General features: G+C 31.3%; 1 protein-coding gene across 4 annotated transcripts in view; it reads left to right on the forward strand.

Moving 5' to 3' along the window:
• Nucleotides 1-16,293, forward strand: part of LOC143085281 (uncharacterized) — a 51,197-nt gene extending 34,904 nt beyond the window's left edge. For 3 of the 4 annotated variants that reach the window (XM_076261547.1, XM_076261546.1, XM_076261543.1), the window contains exons 2-10: nucleotides 4,726-4,854; nucleotides 5,661-5,792; nucleotides 6,227-6,348; nucleotides 7,661-7,918; nucleotides 8,718-8,780; nucleotides 10,082-10,222; nucleotides 10,957-11,223; nucleotides 11,831-12,064; nucleotides 12,627-16,293. In XM_076261547.1, the coding sequence (XP_076117662.1) occupies nucleotides 4,726-4,854; nucleotides 5,661-5,792; nucleotides 6,227-6,348; nucleotides 7,661-7,918; nucleotides 8,718-8,780; nucleotides 10,082-10,222; nucleotides 10,957-11,223; nucleotides 11,831-12,064; nucleotides 12,627-12,879 (1,599 nt within the window). In that variant the 3' untranslated portion in view covers nucleotides 12,880-16,293. Of the gene's footprint in view, nucleotides 1-712; nucleotides 854-4,725; nucleotides 4,855-5,660; nucleotides 5,793-6,226; nucleotides 6,349-7,660; nucleotides 7,919-8,717; nucleotides 8,781-10,081; nucleotides 10,223-10,956; nucleotides 11,224-11,830; nucleotides 12,065-12,626 lie in introns of those variants that run through there. The other variant, XM_076261544.1, reaches the window with a different exon arrangement.
• Nucleotides 16,294-18,107: the final 1,814 nt, after the last annotated feature.

Genomic DNA, 18,107 nt, shown 5'->3' on the forward strand with positions numbered 1-18,107 from the left:
ACACAAACTAGGGAAAACGGGTAGCTTTTCCTGCTACAAGAAATGCCAATGTTGCATTTCAACCAAAAGAATATATAGGGTCATGCGGCTCAAATTGACTTAAAATGCAGTTGAAAAAGTTCGTCTATTTTTTTCGCTTAATGAAAAAGGCATATTTTAATGGCTCCGACGTGCGTGAATGGAAGATATATCCTATACTTCGTAAAATGTGAATATGATTTTCGGCAATTTTTCAACCTAATTGGATAAGCTTTTGATTTAATGTAATTCCAATCCTTTATCATCCAATCAGAAACCGTATAGGAATCTATTCTGAGTACCATCTTTTTCCGGTAAAATGTAAACAAATAATTACGCTCTTATAACCATTTAGTTATTGCGTATATAAAAAAATGAAAGTACAATATCGTATAATAGTTTTGACAAATGGATGATATAATATATTGTGTAACTAACGAACAGGAACAACTTCGTATTCTGTTCTTGCTGTTAATCAATACATGTACGAAGGTCGCAAACCTTGTAACTCTAATGGTTAATAAAGTGACATATACATTGTCTGTGGTTTTATCTTTAAACAAAAGAAACAAGATACTCCGGTTTCAACTTTTACTGCTTGGCTAGACCTTTTGTTTGCTCGCCGTTGGTTAAAGGTTAACAAAAGCAACTATATACATTTGTGTAACGTTTTTATGTTATTAGTAGATACAGTGTTAAAGTGAATAAAAGTGATTTATTATTATAGTGAATTAAGAAAATTAGAAGAAATTAATTCAAAATGGCAGAATCAAAACATAATTTTTTACTTATACATGATAACAGTAGGCTTTCCAAGCTTTCAACATCTTCAAAGGTCAGTCACTTTTTATATTTATGACTTTCAACATGTATTATTCATGTTTTATACATCACCATTTTTTTTCGAGCCTTCGACTTTAGTCGAAAAAGCGAGACTAAGCGATCCTACATTCCGTCGTCGTCGTCCACAAATATTCACTCTGTGGTTAAAGTTTTTGAAATTTTAATAACTTTCTTAAACTATACTGGATTTCTACCAAGCTTGGAAAGAAGCTTGTTTATGATCATAAGATAGTATCCAGAAGTAAATTTTGTAAAAATAAATTCCATTTTTTCGGTATTTTACATATAAATGGACTTAGTTTTTCTGCAGGGAAACATTACATTCACTCTGTGGTTAAAGTTTTTAAAATTTGAATAACTTTCTTAAACTATCCTGGGTTTGTACCAAACTTAGACAGAAGCTTGTTTACGATCATAAGATAGTATCCAGAAGTAAATTTTGTAAAAAAATAAATCCATTTTTTCCGTATTTTACTTTTAAATGGACTTAGATTTTCTTCCAGTTAACATTACATACAACCTGCAGTTAAAGTTTTTAAAACATTTATTAGATTCAAAAACTATCCTGGATTTTTACCAAACTTGGACAGAAGCTTATTACAATCAAAAGATAGTATCACGAGGAATATTTTTATTGATTTTTTTCCTCACTTTTGTTGAGCCTGCGATTTACAGCAAAAGTAGGCGAGACACCGGGTTCCGTGGAACCCTTACAAATTTTTTATTTGTGCACTTGTATTGATATATTTATAACCATTATTTTAACACAGTCATACTAGTATGTAGTAATATAAACGAATATTCCTTCATTTTCAAAGTAAAGTAAATATGCAAGAAGTACATGACTATAGCAAACGAGGGGCGTCGGTGGCCAAGTGGCATACATATATCATCGTCAGTGATCACTAGCCTTCTAACATTGAAGTTAACATACCAAGAAAAACATCATAGAAAAAGAATAATAAAATATTTTGAATAACAAAAGTATACCATCACTGTATTTTAGAACTGCGATCTGTTATTTATTTCAGTTATACATCAGCATATGTGTTACTTATATTCACGTCCTTAAGACTCTGGTGGACAATTGTATCATTGTCAGTCCGGCATACCTCATCTTCTGATTCTTATATAGTGAACATGAGTTGTTTTTTCATATAATAAGTAATAAGCAAATTTTGTTTTGAGGCATTCATGTACGATAACATGAATAATAGTTTATATTTTCGTCACTTGAACTCTGGCGAATAGTTTTCTTATCGTGTAACAAGACGTCTTAGTGTTTAACAATATGTCTTATTAAGATGCATATGCTGACATACTATCAGTATCAGGTAGATTGTTCGTCTTAGAAGGAGGTCTTTTAAAAAAATCCCATGATCATTTTATTGCATTTTAATGATAAAATCGATTAAAAGTTCATATCTCCTTTCAACGAAACTGTGATGAATTCATTTAACAGCTGTTTTTTTTTAAATCCCTGCAGTAAATGGATTTCAATCACATATAGCAAGGCATTAAGACCCTTTATTTTTTTTTTAAGTAACAGTATTATACCATTACAGCAATTTATTCAATTATGGTTTGAACCATGTTTTTTTTTTCATTGAAGACTATCTTGACCTTCAGATGTATCTTGGTGGTTTTTGTCGTTTTGTTGCTGTCTCATTGACCTATACCGACAATCGTCTTTTAAATATATTATAAACCCCATTTCATCATGCACATGCATGACATGGGAGGTAATAGAAAGAACAATAGTCAACAAGACAATGGTAAAATGGAAATATTCCAAGTTAAAACAATACGTTTCCACTAATCAATTAAATACTAATTAGGCCATATAATTATTCGGGCATTTACTAGAAGATTTGTTTTTAACCTGTACTCAAATTTTCAAAGTTTGTCTTATTTCATATGGTTACTTGTTTAAAGTACACTTTTGTATTTAATCATACAAAATGAATAATGAGTTGTTAGTACATTGTACCTACACAATGCATTACGTTTGTAGAGAAATCTTTAGTAATCACTGCATTATTTTTTACGAAATATTTCAAATGTTTAAATTTCAACCTAGCTGTTTATTTTTTTGGGCTAAACGTCACTGCCCGATGCTAGGTGGATTTAGCACAAACATGTTAAAACCTTATACTGGATGTTAGTGTTTTCCGAAAGATGCCTGTAATCCATTGGTAGTCGTTTATTGTTGTCCGTTTAAATTCTTTTTGTTGGTTGTTTTTAGCATACCCCATGACGTTATTATTTATTTATTTTTAATTGTTAGATATTTAAAAATATCTAAACTATTATATCTTATACAATATGGGTTTTGCTCAATGTGGTGTTCTATAAATGTTTACATCGTCGTCATGTAGTCTCTGGCAACCATGCCACATCTTATTTTTATATTAATTGTATACAGACACGAATGTATCGTTAAAAACAGTACAATGTTGAACTTCAGTTGTTTTCTTATAGTCAAAATAGATTGCTGTCTTATTCACTTACCCTATCTCTCCCTTTATTTATAACAAAAGGCTGTTTGTGATGATTTACCATACTGATGTCTTTTTTAGTACAGAAATTGTCGATGGCCACGGACCAAAAGTATGAAACAATCTGTAATGGTCACTTTTCTTTTCCTGGGTCTTCGGGTTATTTTGCCATTGCATTATCAGTTTGTTTTAAACTTATCATTTGAATATCCCTTTGGTAAATTTTGTCTCTCTTTTTGGAAGGCATGCATACGCTTGAGTATGAATAGATATTGTTTGATGGTTTTTAGATAGATATAGGAAGCTGTGGTATGAGTGCCAATGAGACAACTCTTCATTCAAGTCATAAAAGTAAACCATTATAGGCCAACACGGAGCCTTGACTCACACGGAACAGCAAGCTGTAAAAGGCCTCCAAAAATTAATAGTGTAAAACCATTCAAACGGGAAAACCAACGGTCTAATCTATATAAAAAAATGAGAAACGAGAAACACTTATTAACCACATCAACAAACGACAACTACTAATGAACATCAGATTCCTAAATTTGGACAAGTGCAAACAATTGCTGCCAGTTTGAATGTTTTAATGGTACCAAGTTCACTTCACACTTATCTGAAACAATAATGTAACATGACAACATAGAAAGACACACTATAAAATATCAATTGGAATGGCTGTTCATTTCAGAGGTCATTCCCGCAGAACCATCTAAGAGTTTTGAAGAGTATCAAGATTGTTTGTCTGTTTACATTGATTTAGACTAAAAAGTTCAAAAAGTCAATACTTTATATTTTAAGGGGCATACATATGACCTTCATGGTTTTCAATTAATACTTTGATGTGTAGAAATGTCCGATTTGCTAAATGGATTTCTGTACGTGCTTTAACAGGCATTCGCCAATGAATAATCAATGAAGTTCCATGTTAATAGTAAACAGCGGTGTCATATGATAAACATGATATTAAACTAAGGTCATCTGCCTAATAAGGTTTATGCCATTAACAAACACAAAAGATCTTAGTTGAATTTACGGGACAAACACAGGTTGACAGTTACCAGCTGTGATCTAGCCGAATAGAATTCACTCATTTATCCGGATCGTTAAGTTCGTTGTCATATTTCACTTTTCGGTTTTCGGTTAACAATTTATTTGATTATTAGATTTAATCATTTACACTTATTGACAGGGGGTACTACTAAATCAACATCTGAGCAAAATAATCCAATCTACAAACCCATCAGCACATGACGATCATTCACAGTTTTTCATCTTTAAAAGGCTCTGTTTTCAAATTATTGTTTTCATTTATTACTTACGTTCACAAGTAAGCAAATTATTTTTGAAAATTTTATTTTTTCAGATGGCAAATTATAAATCCAAAGTACAACAGTTACAGTTAAATGTAGCTCAGCTTCTCTCCAAAAAGAAGTCGTTAAATTCCAAAGTTGTTTCACAAGAGTTTGAAGCATTTCAAGAGGCGGTTGATAAGGTTTGACTTTAATCGTTGTTATATTTAATGCATTTTCATGTGTTTGCTAATTATCTTATGTACTATAGGCAATCTTTCAAATAATCTTTTCAATAATCTGCAATAGCCTTACCAGTTTGCAGCCTAAGTCTCGACTTCAGGAGCAACATTACTGTCCTATCGACGAACTATATTGTGTATAATAGTGTTTGTTTTTAAAAACTTTGCAAAACGGTGTTTCTATCTTAATATTAAAATCATGTACTATGTATATGATATAACGAAGTTAAATTTACATAGAAAATATTGCATATAAATCATGTCATAAACGAAGATCTGGCTATTGGGAAAAAATAAAGAATACCAGAATCGGTTTCGACTAAGTAGTACAATTGTTTTGTAAGACAAAAGTAAAAAACAGTTATGTCACCAGCCCAGTAGTCAATGAATATGAATATCAATAATGTGGTCATTTTTATAAATCTCCTGTTTACAAAACTTTGAATTTTTCGAAAAACTAAGGATTTTTGTATCCCAGGCATAAATTACCTTAGCGTTTTTTGGCACAACTTTTTGGAATTTTGGATCCTCAATGCTCTTCAAGTTTCTATTTGTTTGGCTTTATACATATTTGATATGAGCGTCACTGATGAGTCTTATGTAGACGAAACGCGCGTCTGGCGTACTAAGTTATAATCCTTATACCTTTGATAGCTATTATAACTTGAAACACCATACAACTGCTTCTGCTCTTATCCTTCCGCAATTGATTTGAATTAAACAACTCCGGATATTGACAAAATACATTGTGTTATATAATGTTGCAGATTCAGAATGATGAAGGGTCTGCCCTTGAAGTCAAACAGACACTTGTAGGATTGGAAAAAGCTTTAAAGAAAGAGGGTTTGTTCAAAAATGTTAAAGGACTTTTTGTTGGAATGAAGAAAGAATTTCTGTCTGTAAGTATTTTTTTGATATAGATATACATGTATATAATAGTATATTCAAAACAGGACAACACCGCAACTAAAATAATAATAAATTTAATCTTCCTAAAACTGATAATATAATGGTCTTTAAGGATGTTCGCTGCAGGGATGACACAAGCTCACTATCAATGGTTGGACGACAATTCTTAGATTAAAGTTATGTTTTATAAGAATTCCTAATTTGATTGGTTGGCCACAATCGTAATGGATCCTAATAAAATGCAAAATTCATGACATCAAGTCTTAGAGCTCACAATGACAAAGTCACACACATGCGCTGTACAAACAAACGAAAAATGTTATTGCTTCATACAAAAAATGTTTTTCGAACAACCAACAACACTAAGAAAAAACACTAGTATGGCAGAAAATAAACATGTTTTCATTCAAATGTTATTTTGCAGTCTCCTTCGGCGAAACCACAACCTCTTCTAGACCTCGATGCACTTGATGATGACGATAAAAAAGAAAATAGAAGCCGTGCTCCGACAGCAGTAACTCACCGATCAGAGACGAAGCCTCCTGCGTAAGTAAATATAAAAAGAAGTACTGGGGGTCATCTGCTCTAAGAATCAGAATTTTATACAAATAATACAACTGGAACATTTCCTTTCTACTTGACAACGAAAGGGTTCTAGGCCTTCTTAAACACTTATCTATTTTTATGCAATTAAAACGATTTTGAACACATGTCGTTTTTTCCCTTACATTTGGTACATGTTGTATGACTGTACCTGTTGGCTCTTTCTAATGACGCAATGTAAAACTCTTCCTTAGTGCTTATAAGTCAAGGACAATTTTTTCTATGTTATACTCAAATATACAAGAGCTTTAAAATAAGGTCAACTAAAAAAGAGCTATCACAAAGTGAAACATCTGCAGCGTAACAATTAAAAATCAAGAGTAGCTGACTAATAATTTTAAACAATAGTTATGAATGAACATGACTTTGAAACTTTTACATAACCTTAATTGATTAAACTTTGTGAAAAGAAAGACATAAATTCAATACTGTGCAATATGCAATTATCAGAGCGTCTATTGGAAAATGCAGGTTGTTCTTTGTATTGGGTTTTCTTATCTGCGTGTCGAATCAGATTGTCTTTCAGTCTTATTCATTCAAGATTTATGATTGATGACAGCTATAACAAAACTTGTGAAATTTACCACCAATGTCCAGTCATCTGGGACATAATTATGAAGAAAATTTTTAATTGAATGAATTAATGTAATTACGTATGCTTGAAAGCATATAGGATTTTGGTGATTTTATTTTCGTTTTCAGACTTACATGCGTCAGACTTAATAGATTAATGACAAAAACATCTGGTATAGAACCTAAACTACTTTGTGTCTTAAATCACATACATTGCTATAATACAAAAAAAAGCTTTTGGATCCTAATGGCTTTAGTACAGTGATATACTTTAGGCTTTGGTGTCTGAGTGGTTCTTTCCTTCTATTGCTTAGTAGTACTGCTCCATCTCTTTTTAATCGTTATATTTGTTCTGAAAAGAAACTGACTTCTAAAAATCCTTAGACATAAGTTGATTTAAAGTAGATATTTGTATAAGTTTATCAACCCAGATTTCTATTAGACGATTAATATATACTCCGTTAACCAAAGATTACCATTTGTTATTCTATTTTCAAAGAACAATAAATCACAAGATAACATTTGAAAAAGGAGATGTTGTATAAAACAATTATCGACCAAATAACAAATAACAAAGATTTTAAACAACTGCATGTATACATCACAATTAATTAAGCTGTTTCTTAGCTGACTACTTCACTTTGTTGATAGAGGCATACTACAAAATATGTGTCTATTTTAGACGATATGCAGCAACTGTACATATTGAAGATGTTAAAAGTGTAAACAGAGCTGTAGGAAAACTATTTGTTCATCTTAAGCCTCAAAAAGGCAGCGAGTCTAAGGACGTCACCATGTTGTCTATTCAAGGACGTTCAAGCACAGTCGTAAAAATGAAAGATTTTGATGATTCAAATTTTTCAGACGTCATTAAACGGCTGAAGCAGTTTGAAAAGGAACTTAACAGACAGAGAGCAGCTCAACACACCGAAATTATGAGGTAAATTAATGAAAGAGTTTTTAGACTATGTACACTTCAGATAATACCTATTATTCAGCTTTAATCATGTAATAAATGATTACTTAAGGTGGTACTTAACACCTTGACTTAAAAAATTATAATTTGGCACGTTTCATTTTCATGAAATGTTGAACAATCTCAATCATTCCCCTATACCCAATGTAGAAAAACCAAAACACAGAAATGCACATAGTAAAACTTGTAACATCTCAAGTATTCAATTCCCGATTCTGTTGATGATATGTAAGATAAAACATTTTCTCAATTAAATACACCATTGTAATACATTGTACACATGTATAGAGGGTCATTGTCATTTTAAATCGTCTACATATTAAATGATGGTAGTATGATTGCTAATGAGACAACTCTCCGTAAGAGACCAAATGACACAGACATACACTTCATTAATATAACGGAATATGTAGAATGCTCTTTCAGAGTCAAATAAAACACCCTAACTGTATAATATAAGGGCAATAACTACAGGCACAAGGACGTAACCTTAACTTATTGATTCAAGTGCACTGATAAAGATGCGTCTATCGATCATATGTATGAGCCTGGAATCTTTGAGGATATCGTTTATTGAAATGGATATTTTGGGAAAATGAATACTACAATTTCAGATAACACTCTGAAGAAAATAATTCGACAGATATAACAAATATTTTACACAAACAGGGAAGAAAAAACAATGTTTTAATTTTGAATCCGTTAGATTAATCAAAATATGAAGAATAACATAACGCATAATACATACATGTTCTGTACATAGGCTGTCAGACGAAAACCAGCTACTACGGAAGCATATGACAGACTTGCGGAAAGATCATGACAGGTATGCTGTTATTTTAAATCTAAGGTTTTTCATCAGCCAATCTAGTAACAATATATACTCTTTATTGATGCCCAACGCTTTCATATGCATCCAAACATGAACTTACACTTAGTATTATATGAATATTACCACCAACTGGGTTAAGAAAGAAACCGAAAAAAATATTAAAGATGAGGTATAATTGCCATCTATCAACAATACGCCTATATAAAATTGAGAAAGGAAATGGTGAATATGTCAAAGCGACAACCACCCGACCATAGAGCAAACAACAGCCGAAGGCAACCAATGGGTCTTCAATGTAGCGAGAATTCCCGCACCCGTAGGTGTCCTTCAGCTGGCCCCTAAAATATGCATAATAGTACAGTGATAATGGACGTCATACTAAACTCCGAATTATACACAAGAAACTAAAATTTAAAATCATACAAGACTAACAAAGGCCAGAGGCTCCTGACTTGGGACAGGCGCAAAATTGCGGCGGGGTTAAACATGTTTATGAGATCTCAACCCTCCCCCTATACCTCTAGCCAATGTAGAAAAGTAAAAGAATAACAATACGCACATTAAAATTCAGTTTAAGAGAAGTCCGAGTCCGATGTCAAAAGATGTAACAAAAGAAAATAAATAAAATGACAATAATACATAAATAACAACAGACTACTAGCAGTTAACTGACATGCCAGCTCCAGACCTCAATTAAACTGATTGAAAGATTATATCTTCATCATATGAATATCAGGTACAATCCCTCCCGTTAGGGGTTTAGTATCATACTATCATAAAATATATGGGAAGAACATAACCCGTGTCATGCCAACAACTGTTATTTTAGAATTAAATGTTTTAAGTTCCGATGCAAAGACCCTATCAGTGAATCAATGTTAAAGCCAAAATATGCAATCTTTAATGACCTGACAACAGTATCGTAACTATATCCCCTTTTAATAAGTCTATTTAAAGGTTTTGTTAGTTTCTGAGGAGAATACTGACATTTTTGTGCTTTATAAAGAATATTTCCATAAAATTTTGGATGTGAAATACCTGAACGTATAAGATGTCTGCATGTTGAGTTATATTTACGAATTATTTCCTTATACCGGTGATAAATTTTAGTAAATGTTTTGACCAGTTTATGTATAGACAAGGATGCTAAAGGTTAATTTGATATATTGTAATTCTCCTTGAAACTTTTCATTGTCTTATCTTGTATCTGAACTAACTATATGTTCCTCAAACTTCGTTAATTAAATTTACTCGTTTGTCTAAATATAAGTAAGCACCCTGAGTTTCTTTTAAAGAATTAAAGGTACACAGCCAATTTCATCGAGAGCCAAAGGTAAACAAGTCGAGATAATGGAAAAAAAATTTAGAAGTCAGAAGAAAGGAATGGAGGGCAAAATATCAGAAATAGAAAGTGAACTGCAAGTCAGTCTCGAGAAGTAAGTCATAAAGAGGTATATTTTTCAACGCCGTACAGGATGGAGATTTACTTGAGATAAACGCATCATATGAAGAAAAATATCGGCTTTTTATATGTCAAATACAGAAATATAAGTTAATATATGACATCATATAATATTAAAGTATACTTTTTTTGAATTTTTGGTGTTTTTACTCTACTTATAAGCACCGCATTTAGGCTATTTCGTAGCAACCAGTTTTTATTGGTCGTTGAAGCCGGAGTGCCTGGAGAAAACCACCGACCTTCGGAAAACTGACAATTCTAGTCAAATAAGATTGTAGTCGAGTGCATCCGCCCAAGCTGGGTTCGAACTCGCAACCTCAGTATTGACTGTATAGTGATGACAGTAGTAACTACTTAGACCATTCGGCCACTGAGGTCTCGTAATGTCGTTGAGAAAGCCAACCAATCTAATTTAACAAAAGGTTCTTCAGTCATGAAATCTATTTCTAAAAGAAACGCAAAACTTCCAATAAAAATTTAAAAGTACAAATAGCAACAACTATTAACAACATGTCTTTCTACACAGACACATACATACATCAGTGGAAGAAATAAAAAAAGAACTCAGTTGAAACAGTGTATCAATCACTTAATTTAGTCACACGAAACATAACACGACACTATTGGAACGTCATCAAGTAATTTTTGTATTACTAAAAACAAGTTCTGAGTTCTACTTTTGAAAATAATGAAATACATTTATTTCAGAACATTGAAAGAAAAAGACGTTCTTGAACAAATGATAATGGATGGAGTAACCCGACTAAAAACGGCTATAATAAGTTTACACAAAAAACTATGTGGTGGAGAAGGTGATGACAGAGAAATGACGACTATTACTGAAAAAGATGAAGAAAGTGGCGACGAAGCATCAGGATCCCCAGGTGCGATGAGTGTTGACGAACTCATGAAGAACATTTCAAGTATAGAGGATGAGGCACAGACTTTGCAGGATCGTAATGATAGACTTCAATTGTAGGTTTAGTTTTTGTTTTAATTTTATGTAGGAATTTGAATGTTGATAAAAGAAAACTAAATAAATAATCATATACTCTTGCCCTATGAATGTATTAATTTAGTTTTATCAACTCGTTTTATTCTCTTTCCGACCAAACATTGGTCAATCGATTATCTTAAACAGGCTTTCAAGAAAGCATCACTCTAAATTAGAAGGGGTTTCATGGGTTTTTAATCTATGATAATACATTTTTATTTCTGAAATTTAGTATATAGCGCAAAAAATATATTTTGGTTTGCAAATTTGCAACACCGTGGGAAAACATTAGCCGACAAAACGAGCATACAAAACTTAAAGATTTAGTACAATTACCCTAAAAAAATGGGGGGGGGGGGAGGGGAGGGGGTGGGGTGATCTTAGGTGTTCCGAAAGACTAATTAGCATATCCTACTCCACTTATGACACCTGTTGTATTTCTCCCATGAAATAGATAAAAATAAGTGGGAATTAAATCACACAGTATAAATAGGTTGAGGCATCACACGAATTGGGAATTAAATCACAAAAGGAATTAACCATTGGTCATATAAATGTTTGTTATTTTCTTATCTATGATTCTTTCAGGATAATCAAGGAAAAGGAATCAGAGATTCATCAATTACGAACAGCTGTAACAGATATTTCCAACGAAATTGGGAAAATGCACGGCACAGTTACACAACTCGATGGATCAGCTCACATTAAACATGGCAGAGGTTCAATTGGATCAATTTCAGTTAGCGGACTTGATACAAAGGAGAAAGAACTGGCAATAGCTAAATTACAACAAGTCAACGCCAGTATTCAACAATATAAAAGGTTTGTACCAAGTCAGGAAAATGGCCATTGTTTCATTGTAGTTCTTTTCTATATGTGTTACATTTTGGTGCTGTGTTTCTGTTGTGTCGTAGTTCTCTCATATTTGATACATTTCCCTCATTTTAAGTTTGTAACCCGGATTTGTTTTTTCTCTGTCGATTTATTTATTTCGAACAGTGGTATACTACTGTTGCTTTTATTTGTATTTTCACCAAGTATTAATATCTAATCAGACTTACACCTTTTTGATAACGAAACAAAATCAAATGTTAATTTGCTTTCTCCTGGATGTCATATATATCAAACTTGCTATCTGTATTTTGATGGAATGATAGGTTCATTGACTCCATCTTGTACTTGTCTTCATTGCTCTCTAATTTTGGTGTTTGTTTAGCTTGCTAACTTTTTGAATACGGTCGTCATTGATGAGTCTTTTAATTTGTAGACGAAATGGTCATCTGTCGTACACATATATAAGCTTGGTATATTTTATGAGTTTTTCTCACTAATCATTTGTTCTAGTCTTAACTACACTATAGTCATTTATAATCCTTTTTTTTAGGTTATTACAAGAAGGATCAAAACCAAATCTTAAACAAAAGGATGAAATGCAACCACTTACGTTACAGATAAACAAAATGTATAATGAGTTTAAAAAAGATGTTGAAAGATTGGATTCAGAAAAGAGTGGCCTAAGTATGGACACTTTACTTGAAGAACCTACTCAAAGGGATGAAGTGAACGTTATGGTGAAGAAACTCACAAAAATTCAAAAAGCTTATAAAATTTTAAAGGAAAAGGAATCAGAAAAATGAGTTGAGAGTAAAGGAAGAATAATATGTAAAAAAACGTTTTTTTTCATCGTTATGCATAAAACATAAATAACGTCTTTCTGAAAGGCAGCTATGTTAAACTAATTACGAGATAAAAAGAAAGGTGACAAAAACTGGATGCAAAATGTCGAAATCAAAATGACGCATAAACACTTATAATTTTTTATGCAAAACTGTAATATAAAATTTTTATTAAAGCAAATGCATGATACATGTACATATACGTTACCAGAATTACTATCATGAGTTTCATAAATGTACTGTGCTGTGTACACTTTACAAAATAATAGATAGATCGACTGAACAACCTTTGAATTCAATTAATGTTTCATATTTTATACATGTAAGTATAGAATGTAGTTGTATGAAAGTCATTTGTATAATGCATTTTGAAGAGGCATGTGTAATTCAATTTGTTAATTTAAATGGGTACACAGAGACGTATTGGACTTGTTATCCATGTATGTATTGTTTTAAATATATATATATGAGCTGTAGTTTAAATTCGTATTTAAAGAAAGAAGGCAAAATGAATAAGTTTTATAATGGATATATTTGATTACACGTATGCATACAAATTTATAAAAGTTTATATCAATTTCTATACTGGAATTCTTGTGAATTTGACTTAGGTGTTAGAAAATGAGTGTGTTAACTTCTATTATTTTTATATAAAGTGCAATACTTCATAAAAGGGCATCATTTTACGTACATTTCTATTTCATTTTCATTTTTCATTTCAAAGTAGTAAATAACATTGCATAATTCAGATATGATTTTTTCCATTAGCATTTTTTCAATTCATTCGACTTAGACAATAATACACAGAACTATGGTCTCATTTGAACTGACTTATCATGAATGATTTCTATTGTTTTAAAGTAAGAAAAAAAACTCGATTTCGTCTTTTAAATTGATTTAAGGTAACGGCGCGGATTATAAAACATAAGAGTTTTTGTATTTTAAATCTTTCGCGTCGTGTTAGAGAACATTAATGTAAATTTTCTTCCTAGTGGTGCATTTCATAAACCTTTTATTTCTTTTGAAAGGAAAAAGTCATTACTATTAATTGATATATAACAAAGCACTTTTATACTTAATTCGGGTTCAATTTCACTTTGCACATGCATGCAAGCGTGTCTCCCTATACATTTTGAACTGTTACCATAAGGGTTCAATTCATTTTGTTTCGTGTTTAAACATTTTCATATTCATCACATTTTTCATGTGTCCTTTTGCATAAAACAAGACATTTACTTCTTTGTAAACTGGAAAAATAAGACAAGGATTATGCATTGGAGCTTTTGAGGTCAATTTGAAAGTATGTGTTTGATTTCCCTCACTTGTATCTATACTGAGATACTGAGTGCCATCTTAAAATAATGCAAACCCTTAAAATAAACATTTGAACAATAAAATCTTCTTTAGAGCGCAATCAATCTTCGAAGAGTTTGAATTTTTAAATTATATAATTAAAGAACATTTACATCATTTTTTCAAACGTTTCGATGATCGGATTTGAAGAATTTCGAATAAATGTTCGACTGTACATTTCAATGGAGATGATCAATTAATTTAGTACACATTTGGTTGACAGTTTTTGAGTTTTGATTTTGAGGGATCGCTATTTGGTGTCTTGAAAATATATTGGAACTCAATATTATTTCAAATGTACTTAAATAATATATTACTCATTGTGTATGGTAACATTAAGATCGTTTTTTTACTTTTTTACATCAATGAGAAAACTTCCTTTTCAGTGAAATGCATGCAGAAGTTAATAGAATATTGATCGAGTGATATGTGAAAGTTATATTTAGAATAATAAGATATATGCTATTTTCCCCCGAAAAAGGGCAAGTAAACGATATAGCTTTCCCCTGAATACTTTCAGTTAAGATGATCCGAACTTGAAAGAATCATAATGCAATCATCTGCTTGATACATGTGTTGTTTGTTTGTAAAAAAAGTGTAATTATGTTTTCACAGACAACAGTCACATGGTGACTATTTTACATGTTCTCTATTTGTATTTGTTTATTTTTGCTTATATGTTTATGTAACACATTACAGTGAATTGATATCTATTGTAATATTTGTTAAAATGTTGGCTGAATGACCTGTTATTTTTACCCTGCAATCAGTCAGTAATATTCTTAGCATATCTAATCGAAGAATTCAAATAGAGAAACTTGTGACCGAAAAACACTTTTACTAAGCCCATCATTTTATTATAAGTACTTGTCGGTCACAAGTTGAATAATTTTCGATATTTGAATTCTTTAATTAGTTCTTTTTTTGACATTAACAATGAGATGTTTTTGTGGATTAAAGTTAGAAAATTTAAGGAACTATATATTTATCTATGCATTCACAGGTACTTCAATGCGAAGTCGTCGACAAAGTCTTGATAACATCTTTTGTTGTATGACGTCAGAGGAATGAAATAACCGAATTAATTTCATATGTGAAATCATCCTCTTTTTGTTTATTTCAATGAGAAATCACAGTAATTCATTGCATGCAATGTAATAAAAGCCGATAACTGTTTTTTCTATATTTATGTTATCCTCTTATATGAATCTCGGCTTATATGGAAACGGTTACGAAAACAACCTTAAATATATAAAACTAATATATAGAATAGTAATATGCATGGCTTAAAGAAAAAAAGGTTTTAGTGACACAGAAAAAAATAGATGTATTTTTGCTTTCTAGTTATGATATAAAAGCGATGAAAAAATCAAAATGGACAGAAACAAAAGGAAACAATAATACAATTAAGTATGAGTGTAAATAGTAGGAAACATGAAGGATATGAATAATAATATGCTACATCACCATTTATTTTTCACGTATGTAAAACAAATACTCATGGCAAATTTTCATACAAATAAGGTATTTATCTCCAATTCTACATACTGATACACATTAATAGTAAGTGTGAATAAGGAAAGGAAAGACATTATGTATTTGAAAAAATATCCTATAAAATACATCTTTGTGTACAGTGAATCAATTCAGCTATCAAAATATTTAGAGTTATCTCTCTTTGTTAATTTTATACAGACTTTCATGTTTATGATAAGTGACAATACATTCTATATTGATGAGCATCATATTGTACATTTATTGTAAATTAAACAACATTTTACATAACACATATTTTATATTTGTACATTGTAAATTTATTGTAATGGGTCATATTGAAATCATAAAAATGCAACTATAAATATTGAAACGAAGATCAAGTCTTTTTAAGGTATATATTTGATACATTACATATTGTCAAGAATGGCACCAAAAAATTTTGGCATACTTTTTTTTGTATATTTTATCAACATACATATTTTCAAATGTAAGATCAATTAAAATGAAATAAAATAATAAACTCCATTGTTTTACATCTTATTCCAATAAAATATGTCATAAAAACGAAAAGAGAGCCAGAGTATACAGTAGGAACATTAAAAATCCACAATTAAAACTTAAGTAAAACTTTCACAGACATAGCAAATAAAAGACTTTACAAACATAATCTAATCCAAAACTAAATTCAGAATGGAAATTTGGAGTGTGTCAAAGAGACAATTACCAAAACAAAGCACAGAAAACAACAAAAGGCATTTAATTGGTCTTCAACACTGCGAGAATATCTCTCACCTGAAGGCGTGCCTCAACAGCCCCTAAGTACAAATGTGTTATTTGGATGGAGAGTTGTCTCATTGGCACTCACAACACATCTTCCTATATTTATAGTTCAGTGATAATGGACTTCTTACTTAACTTGAAAACATATGAAATAAAAAATCATACAAGACTATCAAAGACCAGAGACTCTTAATTTGAGACAGGCACTAATATGCTAATATACAGTGAGGTTTAATTTGTTTTGTGATATCTCGACCCTCATTTTCCTCAAACCAAAAAAAAAAAACCCTAAACACACAGCAAAACACTATTTAGACACATTTGGACTTAGCAACTTGAATTCTACAAAACCTAAGACGATTTGTGGTTGAAACCTTATATGTTGATCATGGTTAATACAAATACAGTTATAATTCTCGTACGGTCATGTCACAATCATGAAAAAGATGACAGGATTTAGGTTTCAAGGGGAACATGTAAGTGGTCCATAGTAACAGAAATATTGTCATCCAATTTCTAATGGCGTCCGTCTAACTTTCCATAGGAAGGCTTCAATTTTACCACTTCGAAACATTTGTTCAATTCCTTCCTTGTTAGCGGTAGGGAATCATAATAGGAAATACAAACTATCGAGTATCATAAAGTGGACATTTCACCCCGAGGGTATCAAAAGCACCTCGGTGTTGACATGCATATCAATTATATAGTCACTGTTTTTTTAATTTACTGCTTGCAAAGGTAGGAATTAGTCTAAATACTAAAGACTTTCTTATCCTTAGTATATATTACTTAGCCGTATTTTGCACAACCTTATAGAATTTTGGGTCCTCAATGCTCTTCAACTTTATACTTGTTTGACGTTCTAACATTTTTGATCTGAGCGTCACTGGTGAGTCTTATGTAGACGAATCACGCGTTTGTTTTAACAAATTATAAGTCTGGTACCTTTGAAAGCTATATATCACATTGTTGCTATATAATCAATATATAACGAATATCGGTATCAGAAGCGTGAATCGTGGTAGTTTAAAATGTGCGTTTTTATGATCTTTAGTTCGGATGCATTACAATTATACGTGATTTTCTTTTAGTAACATAAATTGAGCATATATAAAATGTTTTTTTTTAAGTTGAAATACTAAGGTTTCGATTGGAATATGAAGCTGATCAATTAATCATTTTACATTTCGGGAGATACATTATATTCATAAGATATATTTAGTTATATAAATATATATATATATATATTCATGCTTTCGTCATAAAATCCATTCTTTATAGATTATCGTTAATCATCTCAACATGATTGATTTTCTCGCTTGAGCCAGTACGGCGAAATCGAGAAAAGCAATCGAGTTGAGATGACCAATGATAATCTGTTTATCACTATTTTACCTATGACGACGTTGTCAATTTCATATGAATTTCAGTAGCAACGTCGCGTGCAAGAAAAACAGATCAAAGACAAAAATGCACAAAATAGCGATAAAATGTTTTATAAGACAGGTACAATGCAATAATAATTTTAATCAACAGAATAGAAGAAAACTAAAATAAAA

This window comes from Mytilus galloprovincialis, chromosome 8 (assembly GCF_965363235.1).
Source record: "Mytilus galloprovincialis chromosome 8, xbMytGall1.hap1.1, whole genome shotgun sequence".
Taxonomy (NCBI): Eukaryota; Metazoa; Mollusca; class Bivalvia; order Mytilida; family Mytilidae; genus Mytilus; species Mytilus galloprovincialis.